The sequence below is a fragment of the Diadema antillarum genome, unplaced genomic scaffold, assembly GCF_040938485.1.
Source record: "Diadema antillarum isolate AM-2024a unplaced genomic scaffold, OU_Dant_1.0 seq00001171_RagTag, whole genome shotgun sequence".
NCBI lineage: Eukaryota > Metazoa > Echinodermata > Echinoidea > Diadematoida > Diadematidae > Diadema > Diadema antillarum.
The window spans coordinates 507,188-532,965 of record NW_027271974.1 but is presented as its reverse complement, the minus strand read 5'-3'; the positions used below and the strand labels follow the sequence as shown (position 1 = coordinate 532,965).

At 39.6% G+C, this 25,778-nt stretch overlaps 1 protein-coding gene across 1 annotated transcript in view; it reads right to left on the bottom strand.

Moving 5' to 3' along the window:
• Positions 1 to 23,569: 23,569 nt before the first annotated feature.
• LOC139744414 (myotubularin-related protein 9-like) overlaps positions 23,570 to 25,778 on the bottom strand; it is a 36,141-nt gene continuing 33,932 nt past the window's right edge. Inside the window, exons 11-12 of the mRNA XM_071654853.1 lie at positions 24,356 to 24,440; positions 23,570 to 23,643 (exon numbers count right to left, since the gene is read on the bottom strand). Of these exons, the coding sequence (XP_071510954.1) occupies positions 23,570 to 23,643; positions 24,356 to 24,440 (159 nt within the window). The remainder of the gene's footprint in view (positions 23,644 to 24,355; positions 24,441 to 25,778) is intronic.

Sequence of the window (25,778 nt, the reverse complement as noted above, 5' to 3'; positions counted from 1 at the left end):
TTTCATCAAAGTCCTAAAATTTACATTTTGTTTTTGTTTCTCTGTGTCGCAGCTTGTACGTACGTCACAAGAGGTAACCTACTATTCGTAGGATTTCTTGTTGTCGTTTTTTTTTTAAGCCACAAGGAGCCTGATCTTTTGATCCCAGAAGAATTTTCATCAGAAGCAAAATTTTTTGAATCATTCTCTATTCAAACACATGTATAACTCCTTCACACATTTTCCCTCCACTTTTTTTTTTTCTGTCTGCAGACCAAGGAAGATTGTTTTCCCCTAAAAAGAAGGTTCAGTTGTATTAAATGGCTTACAGTTGTTGTTGTCAATATACGTCAAAGCCTAGAATTTAGCAAATGCAGCTGAATGACTTTTTGACATGGACTTATAAAAAAAAAAATTTGATTGACAGAAATGTCAAGTCATCTGAGCTGTTATTGCGGGCAGTTATTATATCTAACACTTCAAGAGGATCCTAAAATGACCCATACTGTCTCAAATAAACATGCACAATCATTTTCTCCACACATACCTACAGATATACAGACAGACAAACAAAGATAGAGAGATAAAGACATAAACACTTACACACAAACATTCACACAGACACACACCATTCAAACAAACGGTCAGGCCAGACATGAGAATCACCTCATGGTCACTACTAAGATTCCTGTCCACACTGTCCGTCCGTCATCCGTCTTCTTCAACTTCTTCCTTTCTCCCGTTAATTCAGATCACGGTAACCTAATTTTGACGAAGATTCTGCGAAGATTAGTCACAGGTATGTGTCCGCCTCTCACACTACTACGGAGGGGGCAGGGTAAGCTAGCTAGCTACTGTTCTGTGATATCTCCGCCTCCTCCATATGATGGACAGCAGGAAACAACATCTGTCCTACCTGGCCATGGACGGTCAGTGATGGTCACTGACATCCACTAAGAGTTTTGCTGGTAGTTGATGAGCAGTCACATATCCCCCTCCCCCCCCCCCCCCCCCCCAACATGTTTTATGACTCGGCAACCGATAGAACGTTCTTGAAGAGTTATGCAAAACATCCCTTTTCCTTGAATAACTTGAATGAGCATCCTTTACCTGATTAATGATTTTACTCTCAAGCTGAAGCCTCAAAACATTATTGAAACCATTGAGTCCCTGACTGAGATTTCATATAGCGAAGAGCTGTTTTTGGACTGTGCCACTTTTTCTTGAGACATTGAAGAAAAGAACTACTGTAAGAGTGGATATTTTCGCGCGACTAATTTTTTGCGCTTGGCCAGGCAAGAAGAGCTTCATGTGTTTTTAATTCCACGGAATCAAGACATCACGCGCAGGAACATATGGCAAACAAAAATATGCAAAAATACGCATGCTTTTATTTTCATGCTAGTTTTTGGTTGCGCGAAATGCACGAAAATTTCAACACCCCGAAAATTTCCACTTTTACAGTATACAAATATTGTAAAATAATATTTATTCAATATTAACTCTATGGACCAAAACTTCAAATTTATGATTAACATTAAAGGGATGGTACAATACTGGGTGAGGTCGGGATTCAGCTCAAAACTTTCTGTGAGGTATTTAGAATTAGAAACCAAATTATGAAATGTTAAAGAGCATACCTTTCCAACAAATGAAGCTAACACCTGTTCTATTTAACCCGTTGAGGATGGGATGATTTTGCTACAACACGCATTTCCGATAGACCTCTGCCCGACTATACTCGGGACTCATCCTCAACGGGTTAATAGTCTGTAGTTTCTGTTGCTAAATTTTTACCAAATCAAGCACCGAATCTCAAGTATTTCCATCCTAGATTGCAACTTTTCAACCACTGCTCCATTGGTTTGTTCCCCTTATCCAGTTTCCTTTCTGACGATCAAAATTCTTGTGATGTACATTCGCATGAATACTCAAACCATGGTCAATTCCAACCTTTAGATACAAGTACTATCTTATTACTATCATAGTATGGTTCTTTCCATTCCAGAGTTACATGCAAACTAATGAATTGGTTCAAAATTGAATATAACACTTTTTTCACTCATTAAAATACCCTTATAAAAATCTTAGGTTGCGGCAAGCTTGCAGCAAGCTTGCGGTAAGCTTGCGGCAATCTTAATTAGCTTGTATTAAAGAGTGCAAGCTTGCGCATGCTTATTGCCATCTTACTGCAAGCATGATACAAACTTGGCATCCCCTGGTAAGCTTGCTGCAAGCTTGCGGTAAGCTTGCTGCAAGCTTGCGGTAAGCTTGGAGCAACTTACCATTAGCTTGTGGACGATTGCAAGGTCGCAGATATGATTGCAAAAATAATCGCAAGCTTGCAGATTGTGTCGCAAGCTTGCAGATAAGTTTGCAAGACCATATGAAAGCTGTGCAAGCTTATGACAAGCTTGCGGTGAGACAACTAACAGCTCTGCAAGCTGACCGTAAGCTTGCAAGTAATGCAGAAATCTCCGCAAGCTTCCACAAGCTTGCAGGCCATTATCAGAATTTCTGTGAGCTTGTCGCAAGCTTGCAGGTTGTTAAAGAAAACTCCTCAAGCTTACTTAAGCTTGTGAACTGTGATCAAAATCTTTGCATGCTTGCTGCAAGCTTGCGGGTTAGAACTTCGCAAGCATGCAAAATGCAGTCAAAATCTTCGTGAGCTTGTCCCAAGCTAAAGCTTGTGGGTAAATTGTTAGAGCAAATTCTGCAAGCTTACCGCAAGCTTACTGCAACTGTATGGCCACAATCAAAATCTTTGCAAGCTTGTCGCAAGCTTGTCGCAAGCTTGTCGCAAACTTATAGGTTAATTGATAGAGAAAATTGCCTAGTGCCCTCTCAGTTACAAAAAAGAAAGTTACTTTGTTCACTCTGAAATTCAAAATGGCGGTTTGACTGTTTCTGTGTGCAGCTTTAGATTTAAGGACAATAATTCTGTTCAAGGTATGAAATTGATTAATACTATTATAACTAACTGCATGCATTAACATGCTGAATAACTTCACCATATTTTCATTCCCCATAAACCTCAATAATCTACACATTTTAACAAATTAATCATTGTAACTTCCCCTAAATGTGCAATACAGTCCCACCCATTGTAATTTGTGTGTGTATAAACAGGTATTTTTATTGTTGCATATAACTCAATACCGGTACATTCTGCATACTTCTTTTTTTTTTTTAATAGTAAAATAAATGAATGTATAACAGATTTGAGTGTATTATTTATACTTCATCCTTTTTTTTATGTTTCACTTTTGTGCAAATTTCAATTAAATTTCCTAATTGTATCCCCCGAACAGAGTTCGGAGGATACTATGGATTTGGCCTCGTTGCACCACTGCGTCCGCTGCATCCGCGTCTGCCACAGAGATTTTCTTGTGAGAGCGCTCTACTTGCTGCAGTTCTTCGTAGATCATCTTCAAATTTGGCATGAAGGTGTATTATGGTACAACGAAGATGTCTGTTGTTTCTGGTGATGGCGCCCTCGCTTGTTCTGTCTTTATACATGAAAATAAGGTCAATTTAACAGGGTCTGCTTGTGTGTGCAACGTACGCTGGCCTTCATGTTTCTTGACCAATTTTTTTTTTTCAAATTTGGTAGGCCTATGTATTAATGTATCATAGTCAAATCTATACACCTACGTGTATACCTATTGATAATGCTGCCCTCACTGTTCCACCTTTTACAGGGTCAAAGGTCACCCTGATCATGTCAAAATTTGCAAATGTGCTTATATATGCAATAACTTGATTGTTACCGGTACTCAACGGATTTTATTCAGACTTGCTAAGGAGGTGTATGGGTGGTCATTCTACATGAAGGACACAACAGTTTGTGGTGATGGCGCCCTCAGTGTTCCGACTTGGATGCCATGTCACATTTCTTGTGTGTGCTCTATCAGCCACATTTCTTATTAGATTTTCTTCAGATTTGGCAAAAAGGTGCATCATAGTGAAATCAAGGTGCCTATTGTTTTTGGTGGTGGTGCCCTCGCTTGTCCCGTCTTTATACATGAAAAGGTAAATTCAACAGGGTCTGCTTGTGTGTGTGCTGCTGGCCTTGTTTCTCGACCGATTTTTTTTCAAATTTGGTATGTAAAGGTATCATAGTCAAATCTATACACCTATACCTACAGTGTATTGATAATGCTGCCCCCACTGTTCTAGCTTTTTAGGTTCAAAGGTCACCCTGACCATGTCAAAATTTGCAAAAATGCTTTATATTTATGCAATGACTTGATCGTTACTCACTGGATTTTACTCATACTTGCTATTTTAAAGGAGGTGCGGGTGGTCAATCTACATTGTACATGAAGGACACATAACAGTTTGTGGTGACAGCGCCTTCAGTGTTCCGACTTGGAGGCCATGTCACATATCTTGTATATATGCTCTATTCGTAAGCTATTTAGAAGCGACATTTCTTGTCAGATTTTATTCAGGCTTGCTATGGAGGTTTTGTGGGGGGTTATTCTAGGTACCGGTAACAAAAGTTTTCATTGACAGCGTCCTCATTGTTCCGACTTTTAAGGATATGTCATATTTCTTGTATGTGCTGTATGGTACTACATGTTAACCTCAATTCTTATGGGATTTAATTATTCAGACTTGCTAAGGATCGGTGAACGAATGGTCATTCTACATGTACATGTAGGACACAACAGCTTGTGGTGGTGGTGCCCTCAGTGCTCCAACTTAGATGCCAGTCACATTTCTTGTGCATGCTCTATCAGCCACATTTCTTGTTGAATTTTGTTCAAACTTACTATTGAGGTTTATGGGGAGTTATTCTAGGTAACAAAAATTTTCATTGCCAGTGCTCTCATTGTTCAAACTTTTATAGGATGACATGTCATATTCCTTGTATGTGCTATATACCAGCCTCATTTCTCGTCAGATTTTATTGTATCCTGCGACAGTTGCCATATTATACAACATTCTGGCCTAAAGTAATCCAGATGGGGGATGGGAGATTGGTTCAGGGGATATGTGAAGAGTTTGTTCGCAAAAACCGTATTTACCAAATGGAGATATTTGCGATTAAAGGTCAAGAAAAATAAAGAGAATAATAAGAAAATTTTTGCTTCTTTTGACCGTAACTTCAAAAATGTACCTATGTAAGGACCAATATATCATTTTAAAGGTATTATTTGTACTTTATAACAGAAACCATACTTCAAAATCTTCAAAAATGGACTTATTGGTTTTTGCGAACAAACTCTTCAAGTGCTCAAACGGGTCTCCTGTGCAAGTGCTTTATAGTAATCAAATTTCTTAATTTCTTTTAAAAACTAAGCTTGCAAAGGCTTGCGACAAGCTTAGCAGCAAGCATTCCGCGAACTGGTGGCATAGCACACAAGGTTGCAAACTCCCTGCAAGCTTGCAGGTCAGCTAGCCCTGCAAGGTTGCCAGAAGTCAATACACAAGGCTGCAAATTTGCAGGTCAGCTACCAGTAGCCCTGCAAGGTTGCAGCAAGCTAATATGCAAGGTTTCAAACTTTGTGCCAGCTTGCAGGTCAGCTAGCCCTGCAAGGTTGCAGCAAGCTAGCATGTTAGGTTGCAGCTGCTCATTTGCGATTTGGAACCCTGCAAGCTTGCCGCAAGCTTGCCACAGACTGGCCCGCAAGCTTGCAGCGAGCTAGCCAGCAAGCTTGCGGCAAGCTAAAAACTTTGTGCAAGCTTGCAGGTATGTGAGCTAGCCCTGCAAGGTTGCAGCAAGCTAGTATGCAAATTTGCAGCAGCTCATTTAAATATTTGGAACCCTGCAAGCTTGCTGCAAGCTTGCTGCAGGCTTGCCACAGGCTGGCCCGCAAGCTTGCAGTGAGCTGGCCGGCAAGCTTGCGGCAAGCTAAAGATTTTGTGCAAGCTTGCAGGTATGTGAGCTAGCCCTGCAAGGTTGCAGCAAGCTAGTATGCAAATTTTCGGCAGCTCATTTAAATATTTGGAACCCTGCAAGCTTGCTGCAAGCTTGCCGCAAGCTTGCCGCAAGCTTGCCGCAAGCTTGCCAAGATCTGGCCCGCAAGCTTGCGGCAAGCTAATCCGCAAGCTTGCGGCAAGCTTGCGAGGCATGCTTTACAGATTTGTATAAGGGTAGAGCTGGAAATTTGGGCTTCCCATTTCTTACCCAATCGAAGACACCACACCGTCTTTTTTATAATCATTTTCTTCAAGTTTTCTACACCAAATTTCAATACTGCAGTGCAAGCCACAAACATATGCAACAAAGAATAGAAACATGTTCCCACTCTCATTCCCCTCCCCAGCCCTTTGATACTTTTTTTTTTCAGCCCCATAATTGAATTGCTTTGCACTGACATAATACATCCACTCACACAAAGAGCTGTCCATATGTAGCTCTTTGTCTCTTGACCCCTGGTCAAGCACAAGTTTATGACCACTGAATTCTTGAAGGACACTTGAGAAGAGAATGACTGCGGCTGCTGGAAGTACTAGAAAATACTGCCCTCTAGGGATCATCATGGGAGAGTAAATGAATAAACACTGCACAGACATAAGGAGAAAACAGGGAAAATCCCACACAGATGAGAAGAAATAGATTTGGAAAGGTTTGAAAAAAAAAGAAGAAATGTTGACACAGAGAGTTTTACAATGTGTAAAAAGTGACAAATACATGTTTGATGTTATCATGTTGCAAATATTTTCTTGAATGAAATAAAATATTGTGTCTCCTCCAAACATGCATCTCAAAATGATATGTGACCCGCTACAACAAAATGATCCTAAAGTCGGGCGAGGTCGATTATTTGAAAATTGCATGATATAATCCCCTAATCTTTCTGCTTTAAATTGATATATAACACATTTTATAAAAATAATCGGCTGCGGAGATATCGATGCTTAAAAGAGAGCATGTCGAGACGTCTGGAAAAGCACTGTTTCAAGAAAAGCGCCCTAAAAGTCTTCCTTTCGACGCAAACACGATCAAGGGACACGCAAGTCAGTTTTCACCTCTGGACAATAGAAGGTAAGCCCTAGCAACCCACGAAGAGTTCATTCAAGCACATCAGCGTCGGCGGTCTCCTCACCAACCAATCAGTGACCAGGATGTGAGAAGCGGCTGAGCATAGCGCATCCCGCCCGCACATGCACCAGTCGACTGGGCAGCGTGCGAGCTTCACGCTTCGGTTAGCAGCAAGCAGCAAACTGACCAATGAGAGCACTCTGGTCGTTGTTAGGGGCGGAACCTATCTGTGGCGCTCAATCCAAATTTTCGAACCAGTTTCTGCTTCGTTGAAACGCCAAAAAACATGGCTCAGAAAAACGCTATTTTTTTATCTTTCTTTTGTTGAAGTGGGTCACATATGTTCTGCCTCACTGTTGTCTGGACCTGGTTAAAAATTGACTCCTTCTCCAGTCTTTGAACTTAAAAAGACTACCCTTTGGGAAAATCATAATCATAACAGGTACCTCATGATTGTACTAAAACATATACCAGCTAAATGCAGTAATGGAAAATTTGGACTACCAAAATTTGCCTCATCAAAAGCAGTATCTCTTTGTCAGCGAGCTTGTTCTACGTGGTTTCCCCTGCATACCAAAATCACAAATACAATAAAACCAATTATTCTAACTGAGAATTACATACAAAGAACAAAGTTGCCAATGATGACACTGCATGTCAATGGAGTACGGAAAGAAATATGATGAGACATAGATTAAAGCCAGCTTGTTTACGTGCTAATCATTTAATGATTACAGTGACTTCTGTTTACTGTATGAGGGAAATGGAGATACTCGGAGGAATATTCACATCTTCAACCATGAATCAAATGTCTAAGTATTATCACTCAGCAGGTACTCAATTTACCTTTTGATTCAATCTGATTGAAACATCAATTTATTATAAAGTAATCATCTAAGCCAGACTGTTTTTCAGAACTCCACCACTGGAATGATTATTGCAAGAAGGTAGAAAGATCTATTCAAAAAAAGGCAAAACACAACACTGTAAGACAGTTTGATGAAAATAACCAAGAGACATCCGTGAACTGGCCTGCTCCAACATTTTGGAACAAAAGTTCATCAAAATACTCCTAACATGAGCCTCATTTTACACCACAGCTCTACCACTGCCAGCAATGAAGGCAAATGCACTCCATACCAGTAACAATTCATACTGTCATATCAAATGTCATTCATATGTCTCCAGAAGAAGTTGAAAGGAGCAAATTTGGAACAATAATGAAATTCACTGCACATCAAATAACTTGCTGGGTAAATTTGATACTACATTTACATCTAAAAAAGTTAACATATTACAGTGTATGTCATAAACATTGCCATACTTGGTATGGTAGATGGAATCATTTCTCTCTTTTTTTTTCAATGCCATTTCCCCTCTGAGCCTCGTTGTAACTCAGAATCTCAATAATATTCAACAAAATACAACATCTAGCATTGCAGTATCCAGTGTTCTACCAAAAGTCACATACCAATCAATATCTAGTCAATCAGAAACCCTCCCTTCCCCCTTATGCTTTGATATGGGCCTACAAATATAGGTGAAAGTGCATTAGTGGAGATGCAACATACTCGAGGGTATTTACAATGGTGTAACATGCATGAGGCACAGCCGGGTGCATGTTGCACAACATTGTGAATACCGGATAGTGAGATGCATCTCCACTAACGTCACAAACTTATACCTGTGCATTATTTGTTTTACAAAATAGGGTGAAATCAACAGCTTTTTTTTTTTCTTCTTCTTCTTCTTTTTTTTTTTTTTTTTTTTTTTTTTTGGGGGGGGGGGGGGGTACTTTTATGGGTGAATACCAAACGGCTACATGTAGAGATGTCCGAATATGTTCATTCTAAGTATTCTACTCTCAGACTACACATATCTACACAAAGTAATAGTTGTTTACAAAAATCTGTGATAGAAAATCAGACTATTCACTATCTATACGTGCTTGTAACAACTTTATACTGAGTGCTTACAGTTTCACATGTATGTGTTACCTATATGCACTTGTTGAGGACAAGTCCAGAGAGTATAATCGGGCAGGTATCTATGGGAAATGCATGTTCATATCAAAATCATTCCGTCCTCAACGGGTTAAGTATGCATTGTGACATCACAGAGCATGCAGTTTTGATGATTCTTTGGTATAATGTGTCATAGGATAAAGCACCATGCTGTTAAGATTTTATGTTGCACACTTTTTGCACGGCCATGGATGTTAGTAGAAAATATAGAGCGCAAATGTGACTTATTTCAGTGCTTCTGATTGGCTACATTCTTGGACCCATTTTATGATAGTCCCATTTATGCCCCTCTAAGATTAACAGGTTTTTAAAATTGAATTTTGCAGTGTAATGTGAATGCCAGTAATTCTTGTGTGTGTACATCAAGAGTTGTCTAATTTGTCTTTGAACAACAGATTATATACATCTATGCACAAAATTGTTTGTTTATTTTCATTTTGGATTGAGTCAAAAAAAAATGTTGGATATTTGAATTATTTATTCATTTTAACTGTCAGATTCAAATATATACTGTGCTCAATTAGTTCGTTTGATTGACTTTGTATTTCACGTATGAAAAAGAAATTCAGAAATGAAATAAAAATCAAATCCATCAATCAAAATACAATTGTTCAGTCTCACAAAAAATGGTCTAGCTTGATTTCAGGGGGAAACTCCCACGATAACTTACCTGCATGGTTATTGAGCAGCACATGAAAACTGCTGATTTTTTATAATCTCATAATGCACCTCAAAACAGTAAGCAATGTTCATACCACACTTCTGCTAATGCTTTCTAAAATTCTGAAAGGATACACGTATTCTGCATAGAATAAAGGATGTGTATGCATGTTCTACAAAATCAATGTGAATGTCTCGGTGTCCCCGTCTGCATGTGTATGGGCAAGAACGTGGATTGAACTGGTACGAGAAAAAAGAAAACTTAATTAATTTTTGCTCATAGTGGCCAGCACCCCCCCCCCCCCCTCCTCCCTCCCCCCAACACACATGGTCATTATACACAAGGGTGTAATATATTTCATGTATGTGAGATCATCGTGCATAATGGGTACGTTGAGAGCTGTCTCCATTTTAACCCGTTAAGGCGCACCTGGTAAAGTAGGGACGGCGAGCGACGCGGTGCGACGCTTCTGCAAATTTCTTTCAATTTCCGACGTCAAAGGACACCCAGCGACGGTTAGCGACGGCGTACAGTCACTAGTTTAGACTGCGTGTCGGCGGGCGCCGCCGAGCGTCGCAAAGCGTCGGCTAACTCCCAAGTATACTTGTAAAAGACGAGCCCTCACAAGTGGACCGTTGCATGTACGAAAAGGAGCTTACCTGGTGGCCGTCTCGCTGCGTCCGCGAAATAAGCTCCTTCCCTCTACCCTCCCGATGCGTCCCGATGCGTCTCGAGGCGTCCCTCGTTGAATGGCGACTATTGTTTCGTAATGAATAGAAAACTAAAGTGCTACTACTAGTGCTAAGCGGAGAAGCCATCGGCAATCCAGGATTTGGGGCCACGCACTGTTTTGACATGAAAATTACACTTACTGATACATGTGCAAAATAATTAATGTATTTTAGGTTACAGAAATGAATTGTGACATGATTCAACTCCTCAGCAATGCAACTGCGAACCAAATTCGGCAATTAGTATTGAGGAGGAAATGCCATAAATATACTATTGCTTGATGCTTTAAAAAATCGCGAGTTTACCGTTTAATTCGCGCTACTCGCTCGCTACTCATACGAATCTCCGATACGCGTGCGTGTACGTAGTGCAGCGTCCGAGTATACTTGGGCACACAATCTGCGCCCTGGGCTTGAGATGAAATTTTATGAAGCACAGCTGTGACTTGTGAGAGCTAAAACATCAAATGCAAGTCCCCGTACCGTACGTAAATTTTCATTTAAACGCAAGGAAGTTCATTGCTAAAAGGAAGCGTGATTCCGTATAGGCAAATATCGAACGCAACCTTCGCTAATCAAATGGAATAGAAAGTGCTACATATTACTAGCAGACGAAGCGGAGAAGCCATCAGCAATAGAACAGGGTTTGGGGCTACGCACTGTTTTGACCTGAAAATTACACTTACTGATTTTCTAGGTTACAGAAATGAAGTCTGACATGATTCAGTTCCTCAGCAGTGCAGTTTCGAACCAAATTCGGCATTAAGTATGAAGGTAGAATTGCTGCCCGATGCTTACAAAAATCGCGAATTTACTGTTTCGCGCTACTCGTTCGCTACAACTCCCGATATCGTTCCGAAAATCCCCGATACGCATAAAGTATTGTGTTATAATATAGCGTGTGGTATAGTGCACATAATCTAAGCACTGAGCTTGGGAAATTTCAGTAGTTGTGAGAGGTAAAGCATCAACACATGCAAGTTCCCGCCCGAGAGCGACAAGCAAGTTCATTGCTAAGCGGACGCTCGATTTCGTAGGGAAAATATCGAACGCAACCTTGACGAATCCAATGCCAATTTGCGTTTGTTTCTAATTCAACGCACAGTTTCAGGCAAAACTGTATTACTTATTTGCAGTTGCAAGTCAAATCTCTCACAGGGCCAGCGAGCCCTGTCAGTCCTAACAACTTTTTAGGCACGACGGACATCCACTCGTTGGTATCTATTCCAGAATGCGTTCGGAATACTTAGTACCTTTTATCTCAGTGGCATGCACTCGAGAATGCGCGCATTCTATACCCATTCCGGCCGTCGCCTGGGAATGCTCAGCTTAACAGGGCCTAGAAATAAGCCGGGCATTCCGGAATGAAACTGAGAATGCATCAACAATAAGGGTGACTTTGTCTAATCTCTCTATTGTCTGTTAAAACCTAACGGTAACACTACCAACAGGATTAATTTACCAGGGTTCACAACCTTTGTCTTCTAGCATGCATTCCATCAGCCCCACGCTTTCACCAATGAGGTGCATTTTGTATACGTACAGCCGCTACTAGCTCACCGTTTTGCTTCCTTCGCTAGCTCTCAACGATCGAACATGTGGCTGGATCTCTAGCTGGCCTGGTATTGCGAAGGTACCAAGGTAGTCTTTATACAGGCATGCTAGATTTCGAATTTTCTATCAAAGGACATTTAATTCAGTTTTCGCCGAGAAGGAATAAATCAATCCTTTTGCATGGCTACGTGAACATTTATGATATCAGGGAGGTGAGGTCTGTTCGCTATATGCTTTTTTTTTAGGCGAAAAGAAAGACAAAACAGTATCATATGACGTTTACAGGAACTCAAAAGGGGCTTTTACTCAAGACTAGTGCTAGAGACATGTCCCTGGCTCACTCCCACTCCCAGGCCAGACTGTCTAATTGATATCTACACGTGGTTTACAACAAGGATGGGGTGTGAAGGAATGCATACGCGCATTCCTTTGCTGGCAGGCAACACTAACTTATTGATTGATCCACTCTGCTTTCATGGAAATTTCCACAAGCTTGGCATGGCTGGGGCATAGGTATCATTCCCATTTATTCAGCTAGCACATGTTCCTTTGTTTGTTTGTTTTAGTTTTAGTTTAGTTTAGTTTTTGTTTTTGTATTGTACCGAACTTCTTCTTTGTCGGGTGGGCTGGGGAGAGGAAAGATCAAAGTGAGCTGAGAGGGAATGAGACAGGGAGAGGGGAATCAAAAGGAGGAATCGTCTGCTGAGCATGTTGTCTCCTATACTTTTGCACAGTTCCATAAATTGTCCTCAAATGCCGATCATGTGAAATTAACCGGATTTGGATCAAACAGAATTGAACTGATATGAATAATAATATGAAAATCAGTGCTGTTGCTACAATACAAACGCATTCTACGTCACTACGAATGATTACAAGTTACTGATCTTATACTGCAGGACCTATAATGTATTACAAAGCGTTTTTAAAGCGACAGGGCTGTTATGAAATTACAGACCAGCGTGGCTAACGAGCTACCCTCACAACCATGAAGCAAACGGGCAAATTACAGATAGGAAAATTATTCGACATGTATTCTAGCATGTTCCGGAGCTGCATGTTATTGCTATTTACTTTCGAACGTAAAAGCAAACATGTGACATTTATTTTATCGTCGTACGGAGTTGAATATCATCGTTATTAATTTCCGAAAGTTAAAGGAAATATTCCACATTTATTTTAGCATCTTCCGGGGCCGAATGTTATTGCTATTTACTTTCGAACATAAAAGCAAACATCCGGCATTTATTTTACCATCGTCCGGAGTGGAATATCATTATTATTCATTTCCCAACGTCAAAGCAAACGTGCGATATTTATTTCAGCATCTTCCACAGCCGAATGATACCCTTATTCATTTCCCAACGCAAAACCAAATACTCGACATTAATTTTAGCACCGTACGGAGCTGAATCTTACTGTTATTCATTTCCAAAAAGTATAAGAAAACATCCGACATTTATTTTAGTATCATACAAAGTCAAATATTACCGTTATTTATATCCCAAAATTAAAAACAAATATTCGACATCTATTTTAGCATCTTTCGGCGGTAAATGTTATTGCTACAGATTCGAACATAAAAGCAAACATCAGATATTTATTTCATCGTCGTACGGAGTTGAATTTTATTGTTATTCATTTCCGAACGTCAAAGGGATCATTCGACATTTATTTTAGCATCTTCCGGAGCTGACTGTTATTGCTATTTACTTTCGAACGTAAAAGCAAACATGCGACATTTATTTCAGCATCTACCAGAGCCGAATGTTATCTTTATTCATTTCCGAACGCAAAATCAGATATCTGACATAAATTTTAGCACCTTAGGAAGCTAAATCTTACTGTAGTCATTTCCAGAAGTATAAGCAAACACCCGATATTAATTTTAGTATCATAAAGTCGAATATTACCGTTATTCATTTCTCGAAAATAAAAACAAAATATCCGACATTTATTTTAGCATCTTATGGAGTCGATTGTTAGCGCTGTTCATTTCCAAAAGTATAAAGGCAAACATCCGACTTTTCTTGGTGGCCCGATCGGTCCACCAAAATCTTCATACAGTTTATATATGAAATTCTGGTGCCCGACGTGCGTTTTTTGATGGCCCCGGGCCACCGCTAGTATCGAGACCTGACGGTATACCTGGTAGGTACCTCCTAGCAACAGGGTTGGCGTCTCAATCTGGCAAGAAAAAATACGAATGTATCGAACTGCGGTACGAAACGCAATTTTAGGCGACGAGTATTATATCGTAAAAAAACAAAATAACCAACATACCAATACAGAAAATCGAATAAAAACAAAATCTCTGTGTTAGAAATCAGTTTCCAGAGACACTTTGACTCATTTTTTTTTTCACACTGAAACACAACGTGTATAATGGCGCGACTTTTCTTTCTCACAACGCAACAGGGCGGCGTGTAGTTCTTTTGAAGGTCAAAGACAATAGTAGAGGTGCACGAGGCCGCTATCATTCTTCGTGAATGAATGGTTTCAGTATAACGCGTCTGCATTCTCGGACGCATTCCGGACGCCTTGAATAGAGGATTTTATAATCCCCATTCTCGGAATACGACGGAATGCCTCTATTCACAAGGCTGAGGGGAGTAACAATAGGGCATTCTCAGTGCAGGCAGAATGCGTGGACCGGGAATGAAGTAGAGAATGCCTGCATGCCGGACGCATTCTGGATTACCAGCGACTGGATGTCCGTCGCCACAGCATACACACATCACATTTTATTTTGCTTTCTGCTTAATGTGCGTCATCATGCGTCCCGAGGAGTCCCTCTCTGAATGGCGACTGCTGTTTTTTAATGAATAGAAAGCGCTAAACTGTACTGGCAAACAAAGAAGAGAAGATTAATCATTATCTTACAATGTCTTAATGAAGCGTAAAGTTACTCTAAATACTACGGATTTGGAAGTAAAACGTGATTCGTTTTCTTCTCTTAAATGCGTTCTTTGAGACCTTCAGCAAATTGTGATAGTCCCTTACGTGCTACTAAGTAGGTTATAGCTCGTTATTCCGAAGGTTCGTTATTCCCGAATTTCATTTTCGGATTAACGAATCTCCGGAATAACGCCACAAATGTTCGGATTAACGAACGTCTAGATATAGGGAATTTGCGTATTTCGGATCAACGAACCTTCGGAATAACGAACCTTCAGAATAGCGAACCTTTTGAATTTTGAATTGATTTGATTCATTTCATTCTCATTTTCATTTTTTTCTTTCATTCCACAAAACATAACACAAAGTAAATCTCAAATTCAATCATAAGCATAATTATATACATTACAAAGTATAACAATCAATGGTAATCAACAAACTTGCAAAGATATGCACACATACTGGAATTACAAAGTTATGTTTGAAGGATAAAAAAATGAGAACTGAGGGGTCCACTAAAAAGCATTGCTTGTAGATTGTGGACCACTCTAAAATATCTTCAAAAATACTTGTTGTAAGTACAAGTACATGTACATAATACAGAAATAAGACAAAATGAAACAAAGAACAGAGACACAACAACATGGCATGACTAAACTGAGGGGGATACGATTGAAAGGAATACCCTTAGCAAAAAAAAAAAAAAAAAAACCACACACACACACACACACACACATTTAAGGGAAGAAGGGAAAGAAAGAAATAAAGAGAGTGCCTGCACGCTGGACAGAGAAACGGAAAAGGGGATTGTGGAAGTATTTCGGACAGCTGGTGACTGCACGCAGCTGTGGAAAAGTTAAGGATATAAAATGCCGAATTTCTTTATACACTTGTACTTTATAATGCCATTCTTTACTTTATAATGAATAACGAACAGCACCCACTAAGTACAGTTGTATTTAGTGGCAAGTATAGATACGAGGCCGATTGTAGTCATCATCATGAAGCATACTAACGTAGTATTTAATCTTCCAGCGCGCGTTGGTGCGTTGTTTGTAATTCTTGGTAAAACCATTGTTTTCAAAGAGAGAACATCATCTTGCTGATATAGATCTGCTCTACAAAGCTGTCACATTCATGACAGCAGTTTTAAATTCTGTATTAAACCTATGTCATTAAACTTTTCGTCTAAATTTCGTCTTTATATACACACTGATTAAATACGAAAAGGTTTAAAATGTTCATCAAAGAAGGGGGTCTGGACATTCACATGTTGGCATCAGTGACTGTTCATTCATCACGATTTATTTTTCTCTGTCCATTCACGAATCAACAGTATCATCATTCATCTAGTATTAAGACAAAAAAGTAATGTATATAGATAGGGAACATAACTGCATCACCAATAAAATGTTATTATCGATGTGTATCACAACATACCTTGGTACCAGCGCTCACACTCGTGTTCATTCGTTTGTTTTGGTTTTCATAAAATTCATTCTTTCCTATCTTGGTGGTACCTTATAAGCAGCCGTTGGGTTTGCAATTCCCTCGTCGATTGAACGTCGACGGACTCTTCGATAATTTTCAGCGTCGATTACTAACTTACCTTAACACCCACAGACACGCACGACAGCTTTCAAAGTCCCTTGGCTGTAAACTTGGAGAGGTGCTCACATGGACTGTTATCTCGGTGTCGTAACATGCCGAAACACAAATTCCCTATGCCTAGAGGTTCGTTAATCCGAAAATGAAAAAGGGTCTGTTAATCGGAACATTTTGTGGCGTTATTTCGAAGTTTCGTTATTTCGAAGGTTGTTCATTCGAAAATTAAATAAGGTTCGACCGCATACAATCCGTTCGTGTTTTTCCCCTTATTTTTTTTTTCCTTTGCTGGTAATGAACATTTAGTTTTAACTTAACGAAGGTGAGGTGTATGTATTTTTCCCATCATTCATGGGAAGAGAAGAAGAGTGAAAGAGGGAGAAATGAAATCAGACGGAGGACACGTAGCTCAACAAGCTGTCTTTTACACCAGCATCAGTAATATCATTACCATCACTCAGATCATTTGGCCCTTTTCGTATCAAAATTAGGAACACGACCACCATCATCACTCGAGATAACACTTAAGCAAACTAATCACAAAGTACCAACAACCTCTCAGACAAACAACACAAACACTACAAAATATCACACAGCACACCGAAGAGGCTGGGATCGAACTTCCTTCGAAATATGCAGTACTACAGCAAATTGGAGAAATCGCCGTTACGAAAATACATGTGCAGTAACCGAGACGGGTGCTGTTCGTTATTCCGAAGGTTCGCTATTCCGAAGGTTCGTTATTCCGAAGGGTCGTTAATCAGACGCAGACACGCAAATTCCCTATACCTAGAGGTTCGTTAATCCGAAAATGAAAAAGGTTCGTTAATCCGAAAGTTTGTGGCGTTATTCCGAAGGTTCGTTACTCCGAAGATTGGTTAATCCGAATCTGAAATTCGGAACAATGAACCTTCGGAATAACAAATCTTAGGAATAAAGAGCCTTCGGAATAACGAACCTTCGGAATAACGAGCTGTAACCAGAGAGACACCTGAAAGAATTTTTACATACCGGTACTTCGAAACAAAGGGAACGAATAAAGTGACATTAAACAAAAGAAATCGTACCAAACGAGGTATGAGAAACAGAGGAAATAAAACAATGAGTAAAGGCCCTCGCCGAAGTTTGCAGCAGCGAACACCACGCGAAAATTATACAAAGTCAACACGTGGCAACTCGCTATGACGAGATCTTGAGACAGACATATTTTGTTCTTTGTAATCTTTATCAGTACACAATAAACAATACAAAACAGAAAATGAATTCGTTGGGACCGGAGAAATTAGTTTGTTATATCGGGTATTATTTTGTTACATCAGGATCTCCTATGCCTAATCGAGTTTCCACGGGACACTGGAAACAAAGTTCGAACGCTTTTTCACATGCACAAAATACATGCAAGAACAATTATCGCAGGAGCAAATGTGTTATCATCCAGTTCATTCCCAAAAATCTTCTTTTTTTTCAATCACAAAATAATTGTCCCGAAACGAGAGAGTGCCACAGAACTTCTTTAGAGTTCTGTGGAGAGTGCCCGTCACCTTCTTCTGAGGGAATTGCTAGTAAGCCTGACCAGACGCAGTGCAATTCTATGCAGCGACAAGGGCTGGGTAGTTAGTGAATGAGTTGCCTCCTAATCCGTCTTTTGTTCGCACGAGGCGTGGCGTGGACATTCTGTTTTGAAATCGGCAAGCCGTAATTGTCTCTGATCAAAGTTACTCTGTACACTGTACTTGAAAGTCTGTGGTGTAGGGGGTCACTGAGACACCTTCCTTGCAAGACACAGTGCGATGCGTAAAAAAAAGACAGATTAGTGCTTGTTCATTAATTTTCTACGCCACCACGCCAATGTGCTGAATACGCATTGTATCACGTTATGTGCACCATCTTGTTGATGAACCCTATGAATTTGTTTATCAAATCGTTGCTGACCGTAAAAGAGAGGTGGAAAATATAAGTCACGAACTGCCAGCCGCATGACAGAAATGTACCAAGCAAGCAAACAAGCAAGCACCAGTGAATGCCGTTTACAAACGCAAAAACTTGAACTGTTAATAGCAAAATCGACTGAAATCGTGTTTAGACTAAGTAAGAAGCTAAAGGGCCTACTCGTACATTAATATTGCAGAGATCAGTTACTGAGGATGATTTAACAGAAAGAAAACTCGCCTTTTAAAATGCAAGGTAAAACTCGCTCCACATCACAATAGGGCAACGAGTAAGTTCAGATGTACATGTTTGTTGATTTACAGATCAGCAGTTGCGATCTTAACAAATTTAATTTGTAGAGGGAGACAAAGTGAAAAAACTCGCATCTGAACCTTCACCCCTCTGAATAATATCTTTCTTTCAATGCAAAATGTTTTGGGTATATTCAGTTATTGTTTACTATAAAACATAGTCATGTGTTATTTACAGGCTTTTTCATGTTATTTATTGGATTCTATACATCTTAACTATTCCAGTTTCTTTCCCCCTGACTGATATCACAAAGTCTGCCATAACGATGTTCGCTAAACAGTTTACGTTCCATACGAAGAAATTATGTCTTTTAAACGAGGAAAAAACAAAAACAAAACAAAAAACAAAAACGAACGAATGTTGATAGCCAAATAACTTCACAGTTCGTAGGTGAAGTTCCTTCAAATTTTCCAAAGTAATACGTAGTTTTGAGCGTGAAATTGTCAGGATTTTGCTGTCTAACCCGGTAGTGGCTGCATCACATACTCGTAGTGAATTTGTGTGGGCAAACGAGGCCTTTCGTATATTTCTGTGAGTAACCAATCCCTTCCTGTACAATTTGTAGTTCAGTAAACATTTAAAATACTCAATTAAGTACACAATAATAAACTGTTCGATATTTCTACTAACGGTCAAAAGAAAGGCTATAATTAGAATCATGATCTTTGCGATGACAACTCATGAGCTAGTTCTTCATCGATATTTCCAGGCTATTTACACGCGGTTTATTCCAGTGCGCGCATTCTTTCGTCTGGCACCTTGGGTCTGGCACCTGGTTTTGTGGAAATTTTCCACAAGGAGGGGAGAAGGGTGGGGTGTCAAGTTTCTCGTAAATGCCAGAGAGTGCCTACACAATCTCTTTGCTTCAGTTACTGTTGTGTTTTTCCCCTTTGCTGGTAATGAACTTCTAGATTTAACTTTACGAAGGTTGCTAGCACGTGGTTCTTTTTGTTGTGAGGTGTATGTATTTTTTTTTTTTTTTTTTGCACCATTCATGGGCCGGAAGGGAAAGAAGTATGTTCTGCAAGCTGTCTTACACTCGCATTAGTATAACTTATCATCACCATCACTCAGATCACTCAGCCTTTTTCTATAAACATTCAGAAACATGACCAACATCATCATCAATCAAAGATTATTCCTCCCGTCTATATTTCTTTTCTGAATTATCCTCCACTACTCGCTTTAATGATTAACAAAAAATCGTAACTGTTCGTTACTTTGAAAGTTTGCAATTTCCGAAGTCTCGTTATTCGAAAAAAAAAATAAAAGCAACAACAAAACTGTGTTGCTGTTTTGAAGATTCGTCAATTCAAAAACGAAGGAAGGTTTGGTTTTCTAAATGCTGTTAATCCGAAAACAAAACAAATTTTTGACCACATTATTCGTTTTCAGATTAACGAACCGTATTTCCCATTTTCAGATTAACGAACCTTCGGAATGTCACAAAATGTTCGGATTAACAAACCCTACTACACTTTCAGATTACTATAGTAACAAACATGGAATTTGCGTTTTTCGGATACGGAAGAACGAACCATCGGAATATAAGTATATCCGGTATCATCATACCTGACTCTTTTTGGAATAATAACCACCACGCAAAGAAATTAACAATGTCAAACTGAGAAACTGATTTCTTGCCTCAAAATTTTCCCTGATGCCGTCTATATATTTCTTTTCTGAATTACCCTTCCCCCTTTCCAGAATACACACATCACGCAAAAAAAAATGAACGATATCAAACTGAGAATTTCACTTACTTGTATTTCTTGCCTCAAGATTTTCACTCCCTTCTATATTTATTTTCTGAATCACCCCCCCCCCCCCCATCCCCTAATCGACTGAAAAAAAAAAATAAACGTAGTTACAGTCATTCCGAAGGCTCGTAAATCCCAAATTGACGAACAAGGGGGGGGGGGGGAATCGTTTTTTGAAGAATCGTCGACTCGAAAACGAAACGGGGGTCGATATTAAATCGTTGTTAAACTCAAAAGATAAATGAGTAAATAAACAAATAGATAGATAAATAAATAAATACATAATAAATAAATAAATAAAATTTCGTGCCGGATTAAGAGTGTTCAGACTAAGGCACCTTCGGAATAATCCCACACACTGTTAGTTACTTAAAAGTTGATGCCTATTTAGGTGGTCAAATCTTACGTTTGAAATGAGAAAGTGGGAGCATTTGCAGACATTTTAAAAACATCCGACATTAACGTTTTAGCACAATAAAGAGCCGAAAGTTATCGTTATTCATTTCCGATTGTAAGAGCAATCACGCAACATTTACTAGTATTTTAGCACCTTACGGAGCCGAATGTTACCGTTAATCATTTTCAAATGTAAAAGCAAACTACCGACATTCATTTTAGCATCTTAGGGAGCTGAATGTTATCCTTATTCATTTCCGAACGTGAAAGCAAACATCCGCTATCTATTTCAGCATCTAACTGAGCCGATTGATACAGTTAGTCATTTCCAAAATTAATGTAAAAGCAACAATCTCTTACTGTTTTAGCATCGTACGGAGCAGAATATTACTGATATTCATTACCAAATTTAAAAGCAAACATCCGACATTTATTTATCATACGGAGCCGAATGTTATATGCTGCTGTCCACTTCCGAAAGTGAAATGAATCATCTGACAATATTATTTTAGCATCGTACGGAGCCGAAAAGTAGGGCCTACTGTTGTTCATTTTTAACGTCAAGGCAGATATCAGACATTTACTTTCCCATCAAACGCAGCTGAATGTTACTGTTATTCATTTCGAGATGTAAAAGCAAATATCCAACATTTATTTTAGCATCGTATGGAGCAGAATGTTACTTCTATTCACTTCCGAACGTAAAAGCAATCATCTGACATTTATTTCAGCATCTTCCGGAGCCGAATGTCATTGCTATTTACTTTCGAAAGTATAAGCAAACATCCGACATTCATTTGATCATAGTACGGAATTGAATATTATTGTTATTCATTTCCGAACGTCAAAGGGATCATTCGACATTTATTTTAGCATCTTCCGGAGCTGAATGTTATTGATATTTGTTTTCGAACATTAAAGCAAACATCCGGCATTTATTTCACCATCACACGGCGTTGAATATTATTGGTATTCATTTCCAAACGTCAAAGGGATCATTCAACATTTACTTTAGCATCTTCCAGAGCTGAATGTTATCGCTAATTTACTTTCGAACGTTAAATTAAACATCCAGCATTTATAGCATCTTCCGGAGCTGAATGTTATTGCTATTTACTTTCAAACATAAAAGTAAACATCAGACAGTTATTTTATCATCGTATACGGAGTTGAATATAATTGTTATTCATTTCCGAACGTCAAAGCAAACATCAAACATCAATTTTAATGAATCAATGTTACTGTTATTCATTTCGAAATTTAAAAAGCAGACATCCGACAATTATTTTAGCATCGTATGGAGCAGAATATTACTGCTATTCGCTTCCGAACGTAAAAGCAATCATTTGATAGTCATTTTAGCATCTTCTGGAGCCAAATGTTGCTATTTACTTTCGAAAGTAAAAGCAAACATGCGGCGTTTATTTATTATCATCGTACGGAGTTGAATATTATTGTTAATCATTTCCGAAAGTCAAAGCAAACATTCGACATTTATTTCAGCATCTTCCGGAGCAAAATGTTATCCTTATGCATTTCCGATCGCAAAATCAAATATCTGACATCAATTTTAGCACCGTATGGAGCTGAATCTTACCGTTATTCATTTCCAAAAGTATAAACAAACATCCGACATTTATTTTAGTATCATACGAAATTACCATTATTCATTTCCAAAATTAAAATGAAACACCTGACATTAATTTTAGCATCTTGCGGAGCCGATTGTTGCCGCTGTTCATTTCCAAAAGTAAAGGCAAACATTCTGACTTTTTCCTACGGGAGAAATAGGACGACTTCGTAATACACTGTATTTAGTTCTTGAGTCACTTGACAGATAAAAAAAGATCTCACCTCATGCATGCAAAATTTTACATGTATGGAGCTGCCTAATTAAGGCATACATTCGCGTTTAAGTGTAGACCTACATGTGTTTTCATAAACCCTCTTCGATCGCTACTTTCAAAGTGTTCCCCGTTCAGTGAGATCACACCCCATAATTACGTTTTGAACTCGTGGGTTGTTACAACGCCGTCATTACCGACCGCGAATTTAAACACACGCGAAAAAGTCGGCACCGATGGAAACCGCGAAAGTTTCTGTACGCGAAAGAAACCACTTTTACAGTAGCCAAACGAAACGCAAATCAACTCATAACCAATGTTGAGACAAAGGAAAGCGTCGGGACACGTCGCTCATCGTCGGGCTATCACGAACATCATTTGTAATCTGGAGAGGCGCGTCTGGACACGTCGCTCGCTATTCAATTTGAGCACTGGCCGTGACCATTCAGAAATCTCGCTACATCTCAAGCGCCATGTCCCGAAACGTCGGCGCTATTAAAACGAACACTTGCGTGAGCGGAGGTCACGCAACATAGAAAAAATCAACAGCTTCTTTCGAGGGTGTCGGCAAGTGTCAGCAAGCGTCGGCAAGCGTCGCGGTATCATCAAAATGATGGCGCGTACTGCTTTGACCGACGCTTAGCGACGGAGTGAAAACATACTGCGACGCACTTCATTGTTCTCGCAATATGTCCCCGTCGCTGAGTGTCGCTCTCCGTCGCTCGCAGTCCCTAGTTTACCAGGTGCGCCTAAGTAGACCATTTAACATTCTGTGGTATGGACTGTAATAGCTGTCTGTTGGCCAGGGTGTGAGACGTCAGTTTTCTCCAGGTACCGAGTACCACACACCCATGTCCTCTTCTCTCGGCCAGGCAGCACTACTCACCAGAGAGACACCGTCTTCTCGGACACTCTGGCCATCCTCCGCTCATTCTCATTATTGCACAGGAAGGTTCCTGGGACAGAAATAGTGATAATGATAATGATAATTAACTTATGAACGCAAGAAGCTACATTGTTGTAACCCTTTGAACCCTGAATTATTTGACATATTTTCGCATATTTGACTCTTGTCAAAAACCTGTCAAAATTAAAGTCACTAGACGTAGGAATTTGAATAATTCTAGATTCCGATCATATAAATTTCCTGATATAGTCTACTATAAAAAGTATAACACAAAGAATAAAGTAATGATTATCATATTTGAAGGAATGTGCTGACAAGGTAGAATAAGAAAACTTGTTGCTTCTCACTAACATTTTCTCCCATGCCTTTGCTGTGACTAATACCATCTTGGCCATGACCATCCACTTGCTCCATCGGCACACTGACTATGATCTCCCCCGCTTGCACCAGGCTGGGAGGTACTAACGAACCGCTAAATCCACCAATATACCTGCTGCAACCTCAACCTCCATATCAATTTCGTCGTCAAGTTCACTTTCTTGACAATATTCAGAGTCATCAATGTCTTCCGTGGATTCTCCCAGTATTCCCTTACAAGAGCCTCCTCGGCTGTGTACAACATTAGGAGGTCAGATATCACTGAGAAATAAATGACGCAAACCCTTGACTTGAGGCTAAGTACAAATTAATGTAGTATTATGGGATGAACACATATACACTTTTTGTACACTGACTTCTGCCAGATTGTATGTGTAACTCACCAAATTGACTGGCATAGGCATTCTCAAACAGCATTATGAGGAACTTCTCATTGAACTCAAAGGAGCACGGGAACTGCTGAAATATCTGAAATAGAAGAGAGATGTTTAAAGTATTACGTAATATTTGGTTGTGACCTCATTAACCCATTACAGACAAGTCATAAATAAATTTGGGCAGGTGCCTATGGGAAATGAGGGTTACAGCAAAATCAGCCCGTCCTCAGCAGGTTAATTTGGGTTTGTGAATCGCTCCCCGAGTGACGAATACCACATCATCACTCAGATGAGGAAAGAAAAAGTCTGGAAAATCTCAAGAAATATACAACAGTTATCACAGAGCAGAAGAACTGGATCGATATCAGATGTGAAGAGAAGATGGAAGGTGTGGCTTTATTAGCAAGCAAGAGACGAGCAGGCTTTGTTAATGTTTTATGCTGGGTTCCCATTGTCGTGCAATTCGCTCCGCATACCATGATTGGCCATTAGTAGCTTATCGTAGAATTTGTGTGTACATGTATGTCTATCACAATTCCTGCCATTTTTGAAGCAGTGGTCTTAATTGCAGAGTAGTCATGGTGACCTTATCAGATCTTGAGGTCAGTAATGGCAATCACATTGATCGTAGACAATTTTTGAAGCACCTAAAGCTCGTTTGTGATCAAGGCAATTGCAACCATTGAAATCTAGATCTAAAGATCTGATACGATCTGATAAGATCACCATGACTACTCCATGATTAAGACCACAATTTCTATCGTGGTGCAAACTTTTATAGACATGAGCAAAGATTCCACGCTCAGCTACGTACTAATAACTAATCGTGGCATACGTAGCACATAGCACAACAGTGGGAACCCAGCATAGCAAAGAAAGGATTGCTTCGATTAGACTTCAGCTAAACAGAATACAGTCAAACCTGCCATATCGGTCACCTGCTGTATATGACCACTTAACTCAATTACCCCAATAGAAAAGTCATGTTGAATACACCGTCTATAGTGGCTACCTGTCTACAATGGCCACTTTTTTTGTTTCCCTTGGGAGGCCACTACAGACAGGTTTCACTGTAAAAATGTTATACTTTGTGTCCCTACATCTGGGAGAGATACAGGGAGATGACATTATCATCTTACTCAATTTTATATGAAACACGACACAGAGATTTTCTTCCGAACAGTACCAGTACTTATCTCGATTGTTCAGATTATCAAACACTTTTGTTTTGTTAATCCTTTCCAAGCCCAGTACTTTGGACAGTGTATACAACGCTATGGGGTTATCTGTGCTAATTGACACTCAAGCATGCAAGGGGTTTAAAACCAAGCAAAATCCTAGCCTTTTGTCAAGGCCCTCTTGCTGTGTGGTGAAGAGAGCCCAGCCAAGTGGGGTTGCGCGAGGGCCTTTTGAGATCTGCTTCGCATCT